General features: G+C 42.9%; 1 protein-coding gene across 3 annotated transcripts in view; it reads left to right on the forward strand.

Annotated features, from left to right (window-relative positions):
- The window catches only part of etv1 (ETS variant transcription factor 1), a 104,933-nt gene that overhangs the window by 35,025 nt on the left and 53,403 nt on the right, over positions 1–16,505 (forward strand). For 2 of the 3 annotated variants that reach the window (XM_078421966.1, XM_078421977.1), the window contains 2 exons: positions 8,593–8,722; positions 15,326–15,514. In XM_078421966.1, the coding sequence (XP_078278092.1) occupies positions 8,593–8,722; positions 15,326–15,514 (319 nt within the window). The remainder of the gene's footprint in view (positions 1–8,592; positions 8,723–15,325; positions 15,515–16,505) is intronic. The other variant, XM_078421988.1, reaches the window with a different exon arrangement.

A 16,505-nucleotide genomic window follows, 5' to 3' on the forward strand; every position in this document is an offset into this window, starting at 1 on the left:
GTCTTACGAGGTAGAAATGGGTTAAAGCAGATGATTTTTGACTAAGAGGTCATCCTCCCGTCCTCTGGCATCAGCCCTGTTTCCAAAATGAATTGAAAGAGTATTGCCAGTGTGCCCAGGGTTTTCTCACCTTCGTCAAAATCCATTTCTTGCTTTTAAAAAATATTAGATAGTTGTCTAGCTAAAGATAAATTTTAGTGGTGTCAAGAGCAAGCATAAGAGCGGCTGGTGGGTTGAAGCATTCTGACAATGTGGGCCCGTGTTTTAATTACAGGCATCTTCTGCCACATGGAACTCATTTAGTGGGCACAGGTCTGACTTGTGAACTGTTTGGGTTACTAGCAGTTCACAGAGACAGAACCCAGCTGTAATTTGGGGAGGGCCTGTACAAATTCCATCATTGGATTAAATTGTTTTTATTTAAATTTGCTATACTCCTTAAATACCAATTTAACTGCTGACAAGAGCATTATTGTAGATTAACCATGAGTGTTTTTCCATTGTTTCTTTCATTGAAGTGGTGTTTCACAAAAAATCACGGTGTTATTTCACTCTCCTAGCATTTTGATGACAGGGGATAAAATCTAAAGGTATTCTTCCATAAAGCAGGAGATTTTGTCCTGACAAACAAGGGTGGTGACGGTGGGGGGTGGGTGTGGTGGTTGAAGTGGGTGTGGATGCAGATGCAGCGGTCATTGCAGGTCCTTCCCGGGTTAGGGCATGGTTCGGTTCCTACAAACCGCCCGTAACCCAGACTGTTCTCATGTTGGAACTGTGGCCGTGAGTCGAGTTCCCACATGGCCAAAAAAGGCCCGAGGCAGCCAGCAAATCTATCCCTCCGGTTGGCCATGCATTCGTTTGTACATATGGGCTGTCCATAAGTCAGGCGTTCATAGACTGGGTCCATGAACCAAACAGAAGATGCAAAAAAAACTGCAACTCTGCAGCAGCTGGCAAATCCATCCCGCCGGTCTCCCAAACGTTCGTTGATTTGCACATTTGTATCCATAAGTCGAGTGCTCCTAAGCTGAGAGGATCTGTAGCCTTGTTGTAAACAATAAGTCTGAGAGTTTTAGTATATTCTCTAATATGTAGTCTGAAGACCTTTGAAAGACTTGTGCTGGCCCAGCTGAAAAACATCACAATCCACCGATCTATTGGCCTTGTAGCTGGACCTCCTACAGGGCCAATAGATCGGTGGTGACTCAGTCAATCTTGCCCTGCACTTTATCCTCCAGCACCTAGACCACAAGGGGACCTATGCCAGGATTCTGTTTGTGGACTTTAGCTCTGCCTTTAACACCATTGTGCCAGAGCTACTACACTACAAACTCTCCCAGCTGACTGTGCATGAACCCCTTTGTCAGTGGATCATCAACTTCCTGACGGACAGGAAGCAGCATGTGAGGCTGCGAAAGCACATCTCGGACCCGCAGACCCTCAGCATAGGAGCTCCGCAAGGCTGCGTACTCTCCCCTCTCCTTTACTCTCTTTACACCAACGACTGCACCTCCACAGACTCCTCTGTCAAGCTCCTCAAGTTTGCGGATGACACTACCCTGATTGGACTGATCCAGGATGGGGAGGAATCTGCCTACAGATGGGAAGTGACACAGCTGGCGTCCTGGTGCCATCGCAACAACCTGGAGCTCAATGCTCTCAAGACAGTGGAACTAATTGTAGACTTCCGAGGAGATCCCCCTCCCCTCCCCCCACTCACCATCAACAACACCATAGTCACATATGTGGAGTCATTTAAATTCCTTGGAACCATCATCTCCAGGGACCTTAAATGGGGGGCCACCATCGACTCCACAGTCAAAAAGGCCCAACAGAGGATGTACTTCCTGCGGCAACTGAAGAAACACAATCTGCCACAGACAATGATGGTCCAATTCTATACTGCTATCATTGAGTCCGTCCTCACCTTCTCCATCATGGTCTGGTTTGGCTCAGCCACCAAGCACGACATCCAGAGGCTGCAACGGATCGTTCGCACAGCTGAGAAGGTTGTTGGCTGCAACCTTCCCCCCATTGAAGAACTGTACACTGCAAGGGCCAGGAAGTGAGCGGGCAAGATCATCTCTGACCCCTCTGACCCTGGCCACAAACTTTTCGAAGCACTTCCCTCTGGAAGGCGACTCCGGACTGTCAAAGCAGCCACAGCCAGACATAAAAACAGCTTTTTTCCACGAGTGATAGTTCTACTCAATAACCAAAGTCTGTAGTCTCTTTTTTGCTCTGGTTTATTTTCACCCACATGTTTAGACCGTAATGGAGTATCCTTATTGTTTTGATGTGTTTATGCTTTATTCTTAATTGTTAACTGTATGTTTGTGTTGTCATTTGTGAGCAGAGCACCAAGGCACATTCCTTGTATCTGCATACTTGGCCAATAAACTTATTCATTCATTCATTCATATGGATATATCTTACTTGGTTATGCATAATCCATGCACAAAATAATGCTGTTGCTAGAAAACTGAAATAAATAAGAAGTACCCTGCAGGTCAGCCACAAAGAAGACCAAATAAGTATTTCCAGCATTTTCTCTCTTATTCCTTCAGAAGGAAGCTTTATTTATACCTTTGAATGTCTCTTTTTCCTTTATTTTTCTCACAGTATAGGCATTTCTTCCTGCATTGGGGATCAGAACACAGTGTTTCTTACATGTGGAAAGTGCATCATAGGTTTAGATGTGGACTGCTTGCAATTTTCCAATACATTGATTTAGGTGCTTAAAAACAAAAATCATGACCGACACATGGATAAGTTTCGGATATTTTGTCCTGGTGCCCACTTAAAGGAAAGAGAGAAGAAATTAATATATGTCTGATAAGTTTGATATTAAATGGAGCATTAATTCATTTCTTGTGTAGTCAATTGTTAAAATCTGGAAGTGGATTACATTATAATTTTCAAAAGGAAATGCACAGAACTGATGACAGGAAATTTTCTAGAACAAGTGAGAAAGACCACCACTGTGGAATTAATTAGCAAAAATATCAACGAACTACCATTGGCAGTTGGTATGAATGTGTGCTGTATAATTCTGCGAAAGTCAGTTGGTTTCAAAACTTATTGCAATCAGCTCAATGACAAATTCCTTTCCTCTCATCCCCCTTGCACGGCATGCTTGGAAACCTGTAAAATACCCTCTTTTAATATTGCTTTCTGCTTTCGGTATTCATTCCATTTTTTTACACAATAAATTCCTTTTCACTTCATATTCCCAATTTTTCATCCGTAGGAGCTCTCAAGGAACACAAGTGATGCCTCTTGTCAATGCAGCCAGAGGGTGGGTAGATCCCTTTCCCGGTGTGAAGCGGTGTTAAATGGGAGTAAAAGTGTGGGACTTGTTCAGCTTCGCAATACTGAAAGAAATTGAACAACAGAAATTAAAACCTACGGCATTGCATTAAGTGGTGTGAACTTTGCCAGTGAATCATCCTGTGCCTAACGTAATAAGCAGATACAGGCTTCTCGATTGGAATCACTGGTTTGCTTATTGTCAAGGACCCAAAGCTATATTGTCAAGTTGTTTTTTAAAGTTGCGGGTTTACAAAAGCCTAACAAGGCGTTGTAGTGACCAGGAATCTGAAGCTAAATTAAAAAATACTTTGAATTGGAGCAGGTTATCGCAGAAACTATGACCACCCTAAAAATGTGTAAATGAGTTTAAAGCTTAAAGTGAATTTTAGCCTTTGGTCTTCTTCTCATCTCTTGCCTTTGTCCACACTTCTGGCAATCAACCTTATGTTTACAAATGTGTTTAAATCTTTCTATCCAGTCAGGGCCGTTTTTACAGCATTATGGGCCCCCGGGCAAAGCAGTGTACTGGGGCCCCTACCGTTACTCTCCCCCACCCCACTTTCCCTACCAGCCCCCCCCCCCCTGTCGTGCCGACGAAAAGCACTTACCGAAAAGCACTTAGCAATGGACTTAGGGTGCTACATTGTTGCGAAAAGCACTTACAGATCGCTGTGAGAAGCACGTAGGGACCGAAAATGTTGCGAAAAAAGCACTTATTGAACCTACATTTTTAAAGTAGTATTTATTTATTGCAAGTCACTTAACATACACAGATCAGCATGGGGCCCCTATGCTCGTGGGGCCCCGGGCAAGTGCCCATCAGGCCCATGCGTTAAGACGGCCCTGTATCCAGTATATAATTTCATAATTTAACCTGCCTGACTTTTTCTGGATTAATCCACTTTGAAACAGGAATATTAGATGATCTTATTTTTATTAATTTCTTAATTAAAATCATTTTTGGGGGGCCATGTACCTTGTCTGCATATCTGACTTTAATTGTGACCGGCAAATTGTGCTTCATTGCTTTGGATCTGCCTCTTCTGTTTTGTTTCCTCACTAAGTGGAGCACCAAGGCTGAGAACATCTGTGGTAGTGAATACAAAGGGAAACCAAATATCTACCGTAACAGAAAGGCAGGGGAAAAAAAGGAACTCCAGTTGCTGGTTAATACACAAAAGGACTCAAAGTACTGCAGTAACTCAGCAGGTCAGGCAGCATCTCTGCAGATCATGGGCAGGTGACATTTCGGATTGTGAGCCTGAAGAGCCTCGACCTGAAACGTCACCTCTCCATGTTCTCTAGAGATGCCGCCAGAACTGCTGATTACTCCAGCACACTGTGTCTTTTTTGACATAAAGGCAAACAGCTTTGCACTTAATACCCAAGAAAAAGTGGCTTACAATTTACCAAATGTTTCTGTTCTTGGTAATCATCTTGATTAAACCAACCATATCATTTATAATAATATTACATTTGGAGACAATCTGTCTATAATTATTAGTTAGAATTTAAAGTTTCAAGCTGTGGCGAGCTCTGCAATTCAGACAAATGTTTGGCTACGGATGCTGTTGGATTTGTAGAGCAGCATCAGCTCTGTCTTGCTTGTTAGCCGCAGTGATGGGACGCAAACTGAGGGAAAATCTGGTCCTAAAGGAACCTTGGGATGTTTCTCTGTGTTAAAAGCAAATGTAATTTAATTAGCATTGATTGTGACTCCAGATGATTTTGATTTGATCAGGAATAATTTAGTCCTTAACAGCTTCTTACATGCACTGAGTATATGTGGGAAGGTAAAGTAAATTACGTAAATTAATCTGCTGCATTCATGTGTGTTTGCTTTAGAGATCCCTGGGTGTACTACGCTACATAATGCAACCTTTATGCAGCCATTTAGTTTAACCCTGAAGGATGGTGCCACAAGCGTGTTTGTTTTCATACTGTTATGTTCTGTAACCTGCAGCGCTGCCATCATTAGGGATGACTGCGCTTGTGAGTCAACTATTTATCCACCTGTCATACCTCTGTTTTCATTGCTAAACAGCTTTATTAAAATATGCCTGAGTTTTTCTCTGGGGAATCTTTGTCTTTGCTCACTGAGATACGTGAGGAGAGACAACAACGTAATGCATACTTGACGTACCTCCTGTCCTGGGATTTTTCACTGCTCCAAGAGGGAACAAGAATGCACAAGCAGAAGGAAGCATTATAAAATGTTACCGAGCTCGATTAAAGACTTGAATTTTGATGCCCATGTTAAAATGGCAGCGTAATAATTTAGGAAAGGATTCTGGAGTACAAAACGTAAAGGCACTGATGACATGGTTGAAGGTGTGAGGGGCAGCGCAAAGTGCTGAAGGAATAGAGTGGGGATTGGGATTGGGGACAGGGCTTGTGTGGTTAGAAGAGGTGACAAGGATGCACAAGCATAAAGGGATGTAGATTGAGGATGTGGAATTCAGATATGGTAAAATAATTAAGGACCATTACTATGATGTGAAGCTTGTTGGAGGGCAGCAGAGCTCTAAAAAGGCAATTATAGAGGATGGAGAGTGAGAGAGCCAACTGGAGTACCTTGCAGTACGCAGAAATAACATAGCATCATTTTAATGGTAGAAACTACTAAGTTTCTAAGATGCTACTACACTCCAAAACACACAGGTTTGTAGGTTAACTGGCTTGGTAAAATTGCGATTTGGATAGTGTTAGTGTGCAAAGATCGGCGCAGATTTGGTGGGCCAAAGGGCCTGTTTCCGCACTGTATCTCCAAAGACGTACAGGTATGTAGGTTAATTGGCTGGGTAAATGTAAAAATTGTCCCTAGTGGGTGTAGGATAGTGTTAATGTACGGGGATCGCTGGGCAGCACGGACTTGGAGGGCCGAAAAGGCCTGTTTCCGGCTGTATATATATGATATGATATGATATGATAAACAAAACTAAAAGTTGGTTTGAAGGATGTGTAAGAGTCAGGAAGTCATGTTGCAGTGTATAAAGTTTTGGTTAGCCCACATTTGGAGTATTGTGTGCAGTTCTAGTTGCCCCATTACAGGAAAGATGTGGAGACTTTGGAGAGGGTGCAAAAGAAGTTTATAGACAATAGACAATAGGTGCAGGAGGAGGCTGTTCGGCCCTTCGAGCCAACACCGCCATTCATTGTGATCATGGCTGATCATTCTCAATCAGTACCCCGTTCCTGCCTTCTCCCCATACTCCCTGACTCCGCTATCCTTAAGAGCTCTACCTAGCTCTCTCTTATCAGGATGCTGCCTGGATTAGAGAGTGAGGGCTATGGAGAGGTTGGATAAATTTGGACGGTGTTTTCCCTGGATTGTCGGAGGCTGAAGTGTCAACTTGATGGAAATGTATCAAATTATGAGATAGGATAGACAATCAGAACCTTTTTCCCAGTGCCAGAGACCCTGGTTCGATCCTGGCTATGGATGCTTGTCTGTACGGAGTTTGTATGTTCTCCCCGTGACCTGTGTGGGTTTTCTCCGGAATCTCCAATTTCCTCCCACACGACAAAGATGTACAGGATTGTAGGCTAATTGTCCCTAGTATGTGTAGAATAGTATTAGTGTGCGGGGATCGCTGGTCGGCGCGGACTCGTGGGCTGAAAGGCCAGTTTCTACCGTCAGCCTTCAACCCTCCCCACCCCTCTGCCACTGCAGAGTAGGGTGAAACTGTATTCGCTTGTCCCCATTTTAAACTGTATGGTTGCGGCCTGGGAATCAACAACAGTGACATCTTTCTGTGTACCAGTCATGGTTTTTCTGGAGCTCCCATCCTTCATTTCATCACCTGTCTTCTGTTCTCACATGACCTTTAGACATCTTTGATCAAATACATGGCTATTTGCCCAATGGAAGCGTGCTTCAATGTATATTTGTTCGAAATGCCTTAAGATCATGTTGTTACATTAAAGGTGTAATGTAATTGGAAGTTGTTTCCCATTCCTTGTATTGCATGGTTATTTATTTCTCTTACCACATTGGAGGGTTTAGATTGTTCAAAGACCATGCTGTAAACATAAGATACTGTTGGTGTGGTTTCAAGGAAAGTGCAATGCCATTCATCAAGATTAATCCTCTCCAATTTAGACAATAGACAATAGACAATAGGTGCAGGAGTAGGCCATTCAGCCCTTCGAGCCAGCACCGCCATTCAATGCGATCATGGCTGATCACTCAATCAGTACCCCGTTCCTGCCTTCTCCCCATAACCCCTCACTCCGCTATCCTCAAGAGCTCTATCCAGCTCTCTCTTGAAAGCATAATTTAAGCCCTGAATATTAACTGAACACTATTTTTAACTTACATTTTTAGCATTCATATTAGCTATTTCTCAACATGGATGCTGTGACCTCCGACCTTAGACAAATCCCGAATCACTTCATAACTGTGGAGATTTTTTGTCTCCCATATTACGTTTTTTTCCTTTTACATTAAAAGACACAAAGTGCTGGAGTAACTCAGTAGGCCAGTATATCTGGAGAACATGGATAGGGGATGTTCTGGGTTGGGACTCTTCTTTTTTATATTACATGGTTGCATTTGTAAAATTAGATAAATTACAAACAATTGGGAGTGTTTCTCACCTATCAATTATAAAAGGCACACTTAGGCTGAATTATTTGTTTAACTATATTCATTCCAATATACACAGTTCTCATGTAGACACGAAATACTGGAGTAACTCAGCAGGCCAGGCAGCATCTTGGGAGAAAAGGTCACATTGAGACCCTTCTTCAGTCTGAAGAGGGGTCTTAACCCAAAACGTCACCCATTCCTTCTCTCCCGAGATGTTGTCTGACTCGCTGAGTTACTCCAGCATTTTGTGACTACCTTCGATTTAAACCAGCATCTGCCGTTTTTTGTCCTATGCAGTTCTCATGTTATGCAACAAGATTAATAAAATCATGGCTATTTAACTAATGTATTCTCAGTATTTTGCAATGAGGCATCTGGCATCAGTTGTTTGCATAGTAACATAAATATCAGCAAACTAAATTATCGTTGCTGTGCAATTTGTTCAATTGTTGTTCTAAATGGGCGAATTGCTATATTTAGCCATACTCTTGTATCCAGGTCCAGTTAGGCCTCCATCTGAAGCAATGTTAATGGGATCCGAAGAAACGAAACAGTGTTTGGCAACATGAAAAGTGACTGACATAAGTGGTGGCAGATCAGAGCAAAGCCACTCTTTTGGATCTGTTTGAACTCCTGTACTGATCTGCCGAGGCACTCTTTCTCACTCTTTTTTTTCTCACTCATTTCAGTGGCTTTTCACGGCCTCTCTCTAAAAATCAAGAAGGAACCACAGAGTCCCTGTTCTGAGTTGAGCACTGCCTGCAGCCATGAGCAACCTTTCAAGTTCAGCTTTGGGGAAAAGTGCTTGTATAATGTCAGGTAAGATGAGTTCACTGGTATTCCCAGCTGTCTGTACATTGCTTATTCTTCCCAATGGCCTTCCTTATTTATTTGCAGAGGTCAAAATGCAGCAATATAGCTTTAAAGTAATTGTAGACAGATCAGAGGGGAATGGAGGAAAAATGCTTTTGAGCGCAGGAGGATGAGGACTATAGAGGTCATTGAGATCCTATAGAAGTGTATAAGATCATGAGGGGAATCAATAAGGTAGATGCACACAGTCTTTTACCCAGAGTAGCTGAATAAGGAAACAGAAGTCATAGGTTTAAGCTGAGAGGGGAAAAATTTAATAGGAACCTGAGGTGCAACTTTTTCCACACAGGCGGTGGTGAGTACATAGAACAAGCTGCTAGAGGAGGTAGTTGAGGCATTACTATAACAACATTTAAAAGACAGGTAAATGGATAGGAAAGGTCAAAGCAGTGGGGGTAGGTGGGACTCGTATAGATGGAGCATCTTGGTGGGCATGGGCAAGATTGGCCGCTGGGCCAGTTTCCATGCTGTCTGACTCTATAACTCTAAAAATGTTTAAACCCAGAATGTGGTAAGGGTTTGCAATTCAGGATTCAGGATATCTTTATTTGTCATCCAAAAAACAAGCCTGAAAGGGCATTAGAAGTGGAAACTCTCATCATTTGAACAACACTCGGACATATACAAAAAGTATAGAAACTTGCAGTTATGGGTCCAAAATGGGATTAGGTTCAGCACATCCTGTTAGGAAGCACATAAGGTGGCCTGGCTATCCTTCTTCTGCATCATAAATTCTCTATGATTCTATCTCTATTAATATCTCTGCTTCAGGCAACATAAACTGTTTGTCACGGTGCAGTTAAATACAAATTAGTTTTAAACGTGCACAGGGTACAATATGTGACTATCGTCTGAAGGCTTAATGCGGTAGTTTTGTCTCATGTGCTACAAATGTCATTTCCATGGTATGCTCAGACATGTAATGCAAAGTAGCTGAGGTAAAGGTGAACTGTTTATTTCTGACACATTTGAGTAGAGGTTTATTTGTCCTGCCCACTAAATTCACATTGCATTAGACCAATTGATTCTCAATTCATAATCAATTATCTGATTGCTGTTTCTCTCCTGAAGGTGCAATTAGTATCAAAAGCATTTCCTCTGACAAAAATTGCAGAATATTTTAAACGCTCCTTGGAAGCAATAATGGCTGGGCTGAATATTGTTTGATCTGGCTGAGTGAGGGTGAAAGATTATGGTCCAGAAAATGCTCTCTGCTGTTTTTTTAAAATCTTAAGACAACATTGTGATTCATTTTAATGCTGCTTGTCAAAGTCAGACAAAGAAAGAGAACTTCAATTGCCTGGCCCAAGAAGCAGCTTGTCACGTTTCCCCTTGTAACGTTGTGATGAAACTAACATTGTTCTCCATATGTAGCCCAGCCATTGCAACCTCTACTCTTAAAAGCAGCTCAAAGGGAAAAGCCACGTTATAAGTAGCCCTCTTCCGGCTCCAGAGGAGTGTTGCAACAAATAAATGATGAGAGGAGAAAGGGAGAATGTTCCCTGTGGATCTGGAGTGGCTGGTGATGAATGGTGCCTGTTGGAAGCATGTTTAATATGCTGTGGGACAGTGGAGACCCTCTGGAGTCACAGTCAGATGCTCCTGGCAAAATGTGTAGGAAGGAACTGCAGATGCTGGTTTAAACCAAAGATAGACCTAAAAAGCTGGAGTAACTCAGGGGGTCAGGCAGCATCTCTGCAGAAAAGTAGGTGGCGTTTTGGGTTGAGTTCCTTCTTCATACTGAGAGTCGGGGAAAGGGAAACAAGAGATATAGTCGGTGATTATAGAAAGATATGGAACAAATTAATGAAAGATAGGCAAAAAGTAACAATGATCAAGGAAAGGTGGAGTGCCAGCGGGGTCTCTGTAAAGGAATATGTGAGGTCTATGAATGCCTAAAACCTTTACAGGACTCTGTGATGCAGGTAAGTGTCTGCTTTGCAAGCAGATGTAGGCTGACGGAAAATTAGGTGCAGCCTTTTCTCTTTGAGTATGGCACCAAGGTGACTTCCCTAAGGCAGCAGTGAGCAGCACACTGTGAGAAGTAGTAGTGGTCAGCAAAAACAGTCGGGAATGACCATAAAACTAGGACTGACTTTGACCTCTATGAAGAAAGCAGTCATGTGTGAGGCTGTATTTGTGGTCATTAAAGCTCTCCAGTGAGAATAGAAGTCCAATTTGAGTGTTGGCCCTTTAAATACCACTGCTTCCTGAAAAAATGGTGGTTTTGTGAAAAATTGAAAAGAAACTGCATTTACAGATCAGCAAAGTTGAAAATCTCAGGGTGGAAGAATTTTGCATGTTTGGGGTGTGTTTAATACTGGGGGGGGAATTGTGCTGAGGAGAAAGTAAATGCCTCTGAAAATGAGAGAGATGATTTTCTGACTGGCATCCAAAACTGTGCTAAAAAATGCTTACTGTAGGGCAATACATTTTTTCAACAGCAAACACTATGATCAATAGACAATAGACAATAGACAATAGACAATAGGTGCAGGAGTAGGCCATTCAGCCCTTCGAGCCAGCACCGCCATTCAATGCGATCATGGCTGATCACTCTCAATCAGTACCCCGTTCCTGCCTTCTCCCCATACCCCCTCTCTCCGCTATCCTTAAGAGCTCTATCCAGCTCTCTCTTGAAAGCATCCAACGAACTGGCCTCCACTGCCTTCTGAGGCAGAGAATTCCACACCTTCACCACTCTCTGACAGAAAAAGTTATTCCTCATCTCCGTTCTAAATGGCCTACCCCTTATTCTTAAACTGTGGCCCCTTGTTCTGGACTCCCCCAACATTGGGAACATGTTTCCTGCCTCTAATGCGTCCAATCCCCTAATTATCTTGTATGTTTCAATAAGATCCCCCCTCATCCTTCTAAATTCCAGTGTATACAAGCCCAATCGCTCCAGCCTTTCAACATACGACAGTCCCGCCATTCTGGGAATTAACCTAGTGAACCTACGCTGCACGCCCTCCATAGCAAGAATATCCTTCCTCAAATTTGGAGACCAAAACTGCACACAGTACTCCAGGTGCGGTCTCACCAGGGCCCGGTACAAATGTAGAAGGACCTCTTTGCTCCTATACTCAACTCCTCTTGTTACGAAGGCCAACATTCCATTGGCTTCCTTTCATTGACTGATGCACTAGGACACCCAGATCTCGTTGAACTCCCCCTCCTCCTAACTTGACACCATTCAGATAATAATCTGCCTTTCTATTCTTACTTCCAAAGTGAATAACCTCACACTTATCTACATTAAACTGCATCTGCCATGTATCCGCCCACTCACACAACCTGTCCAAGTCACCCTGCAGCCTTATTGCATCTTCCTCACAATTCACACTACCCCCCAGCTTAGTATCATCTGCAAATTTGCTAATGGTACTTTTAATCCCTTCGTCTAAGTCATTAATGTATATCGTAAATAGCTGGGGTCCCAGCACCGAACCTTGCGGTACCCCACTGGTCACTGCCTGCCATTCCGAAAGGGACCCATTTATCCCCACTCTTTGCTTTCTGTCTGTCAACCAATTTTCTATCCATGTCAGTACCCTACCCCCAATACCATGTGCCCTAATTTTGCCCACTAATCTCCTATGTGGGACCTTGTCGAAGGCTTTCTGAAAGCCGAGGTACACCACATCCACTGACTCTCCCCTGTCAATTTTCCTAGTTACATCCTCAAAAAATTCCAGTAGATTTGTCAAGCATGATTTCCCCTTCGTAAATCCATGCTGACTCGGAATGATCCCGTTACTGCTATCCAAATGCTCAGCAATTTCGTCTTTTATAATTGACTCCAGCATCTTCCCCACCACTGATGTCAGACTAACTGGTCTATAATTACCCGTTTTCTCTCTCCCTCCTTTCTTAAAAAGTGGGATAACATTTGCTATCCTCCAATCCACAGGAACTGATCCTGAATCTATAGAACATTGAAAAATGATCTCCAATGCTTCCACTATTTCTAGAGCCACCTCCTTAAGTACCCTGGGATGCAGACCATCAGGCCCTGGGGATTTATCAGCCTTCAGTCCCATCAGTCTACCCAAAACCATTTCCTGCCTAATGTGGATTTCCTTCAGTTCCTCCATCACCCTAGGTTCTCCGGCCCCTAGAACATTTGGGAGATTGTGTGTATCTTCCTCAGTGAAGACAGATCCAAAGTAACGGTTTAACTCGTCTGCCATTTCTTTGTTCCCCATAATAAATTCCCCTGTTTCTGTCTTCAAGGGACCCACATTTGCCTTGACTTTTTTTTCCTCTTCACGTACCTAAAAAAACTTTTGCTATCCTCCTTTATATTATTGGCTAGTTTACCCTCGTACCTCATCTTTTCTCCCCGTATTGCCTTTTTAGTTAACTTTTGTTGCTCTTTAAAAGAGTCCCAATCCTCTGTCTTCCCACTCTTCTTTGCTATGTTATACTTCCTCTCCTTAATTTTTATGCTGTCCCTGACTTCCCTTGTCAGCCACAGGTGTCTCTTACTCCCCTTCGAGTCTTTCCACCTCTTTGGAATAAATTGATCCTGCAACCTCTGCATTATTCCCAGGAATACCTGCCATTGCTGTTCTACCGTCTTCCCTGCTAGGGCCTCCTTCCAGTCAATTTTGGCCAGCTCCTGCCTCATGCCTCTGTAATCCCCTTTGCTATACTATAATACCGACACTTCCGATTTTCCCTTCTGCCTTTCCATTTGCAGAGTAAAACTTATCATGTTGTGATCACTGCCTCCTAATGGCTCTTTTACCTCTAGTTCCCTTATCAGATCAGGATCATTACACAACACTAAATCCAGAATTGCCTTCTCCCTGGTAGGCTCCAGTACAAGCTGTCCTAAGAATCCATCTCGAAGGCACTCTACAAACTCTCTTTCCTGGGGTCCATTTCCAACCTGATTTTCCCAGTCTACCTGCATGTTGAAATCTCCCATAACCACCGTAGCATTACATTTTTGACACACCAATTTTATCTCCTGATTCAAATCTAACATTATGAGTTTCAATGCGATGTTCCCAATTGATGTGCTGCATGTTCTTTCATTTCTCCATGTGTAGCCCAGCTCCACAGGCAGCTCTTAAAGACAAATGCCACAATATAAGCAGCACTTTTCCAGCTCCGGAGGAGGGGTGCAACAAAGGAATAATTAGAGGGGAGGGGTGGGTGGAGGGGGGGAGGTGTATTTGGAACTGGGTGAAAATCAAAAGAATTACAAATGCTGAAAACAAAAATAGAAAATGTTAGAAATATTCTGTGGGTTCAAAACAGAGCTACTATTTCATTCTGAAACTTCTGAAGAAGGGTCTCAACCCGAAACATCACCCATTCCTTCTCTCCAGAGATGCTGTCTGACCTGCTGAGTAACTCCGGCTTTTTGTGTCTATCTTTCTGAATTCAGATATTGAAGTCAGGAATTGAGCTTTGAATTAATTTCTGGCTCTTCTGGAGAATGCAGGCTGGTGCAATTAATTTCTTTAATTGGTTCAGTAGGTGTTTACACTTTAAAAAATATTGCACCAGGAAAGGTAATGAAGAATGAATAAATCTCCGCAGTGTATTAAATTCCAAGCAAATTGGTGATACCGCAAACCAACCGAAAGAGATCTCAATGTTTTAAACTAATATCTTAAAAAAACAATTTTTCTTATGCCTCCTGAACAGATGTAGATACAGAGTTCAAAGGTCGACACAAAATGCTGGAGCAAATCAGTGGGTCAGGCAGCATCTCTGGAGCGAAGGAATGGGTGACGTTTCGGGTCGAGAAGTCTGAAGAAGTGTCCTGACCCGAAACGTCACCCATTCCTTCGCTCCAGAGATGCTGCCTGACCCGCTGAGTTACTCCAGCATTTTGTGTCTACCTTCGATTTAAACCAGCGTCTGCAGTTCCTTCCTGCACATAGATACAGAGTTACCTGATTGTCTCTGCAATTGAGTGGGGATGTTTCAGAACATCAATGGGCTAACATCATACGTCAAAGTAGGGCCATAATGCCCATCAGTTAGTGCAGGAGCACGTCCCAATATTGAATTTGCAATCAAGGTTGTGCAATATATGTGCTTTTGTCTTTTGTGCTTAAAATATATCAGCACATGAATTAAACAACTGCCCCTTTCTAAAAAATAAAGAAAATAGAATATGCTGGAAATACTCAACACCACGCCACATCTACAGGAAGAGGAACAGAGTAAATATTTCAGATTGAAGACTCTTCTTCAGATCATTCTTATAAAGAATCTTCACTCTGAAACATTAACTCTATTTCTCGCCTCACAGAAGCAGCTGTGCATTTACACCAGTTTCTATTTTTATTTTAGATCTGCAGATTTTTCCTTTAAAATGTTCATCCTTTTTGTTCATTGCTGAGCAGGGGGGGCTGCTCCAACCTTGCGTCTAAGTATCTGGGGGAGCAATTTATTTGGATTCTTTTCCCCACAATTAATCGAATGCCGAAAGCAAGGTAACATTTATTAAACGGTAGTGCAGCACAGGGACATTTTGTCCGGTTATCTCTTGTTTCATTTGTGGGCTTGCTTCTGTTTTCTCAGTGCCTACGACCAGAAGCCACCTGCTGGATTGAAGCACTCCAACCCGCCAACCCCGTCCAGTACACCAGTGTCCCCCTTACACCATGGGTCACCTAACCCTGCAGCAACCCCAAAACCAGACAGAAGTTTTGCAGCTCATCTGCCTGCCACCCAGCCCATTCCAGAGAATGCCTACCCAATGGATCCTAGGTTAGCAAGTACAGACAACGTCTATATTCATTTAGCTGTGTTAAGAATGTTATTGATTCTATCCAAGAGAATTGTAAAATTAACAGAAAACTGGTAAGACCTAAATAAGCAACAAACAAGAATTGCATTTTGATTATTGCTCTTTGTGCACAAATATGATCATATATTGGTGGAGTGTAGTTACTTTCTGCATTTAAAGCTGTTCTCTGTCTTCTTGACCAGCACCTCATGTAGATGCTTCTGATGGTAGGGAAGGCTATGTCCATGATGGACCAGGCTGGATCTACCACTCCCTGCAATTGGATTTTTGTACCAGGCCATGATGCAACCAGTCAGGATACATTCTACAGTGCCTCTGTTGGTGTTTGTTAGGTTATTTGATGATATGCCGAATTTCATGAAACTTCTAAGAACATAGATTTAGTTCAAGGATTCCAAACCCAGTTTAGTTTTGAGATACAGCATGGCAAAGGGGCCATTTTTGCCCACTGAGTGCACACTGACATCAATCAGCCATTCACACTAGTTATCCCACTTTCACATCCACTTCTCACACACATGGGGCAATTTTACAGAGGCCAATTATCCTGCAATCCTGCATTTTTTGGAGATGTGGGGGGAAACTGGTGCACCCGAGGGAAACCTGTGCGCTCACAGGGAGAACGTGCAAACTCCACACAGCAGCACCCAAGGTCAGGATCGAACCCAGGTCTCTAGCACTGTGAGACAGCAGCCCTACCCACTGTTCCACTCCGTGGGTTTCTATAATTGTGCCCCCCTACAGTTCTGAAAAATTAGCAAATGTTATTAAAATGACTCCAACCTTTGATCCACCTTTGCAAACATAAATATTGCTTAAAAGTTAGATACTTTAAATGTGATCACGATTGCAGAGCGACTGCTTTGCTCTTGACTACCTGAGCCTGCAGAGGAGTGATGAACACAGCCCAGTCCTTCACAGGCTCGTCACTTCATTTAATCCAGCTCATCT

This window comes from Rhinoraja longicauda, chromosome 2 (assembly GCF_053455715.1).
Source record: "Rhinoraja longicauda isolate Sanriku21f chromosome 2, sRhiLon1.1, whole genome shotgun sequence".
In the NCBI taxonomy this organism is placed as follows: domain Eukaryota; kingdom Metazoa; phylum Chordata; class Chondrichthyes; order Rajiformes; family Arhynchobatidae; genus Rhinoraja; species Rhinoraja longicauda.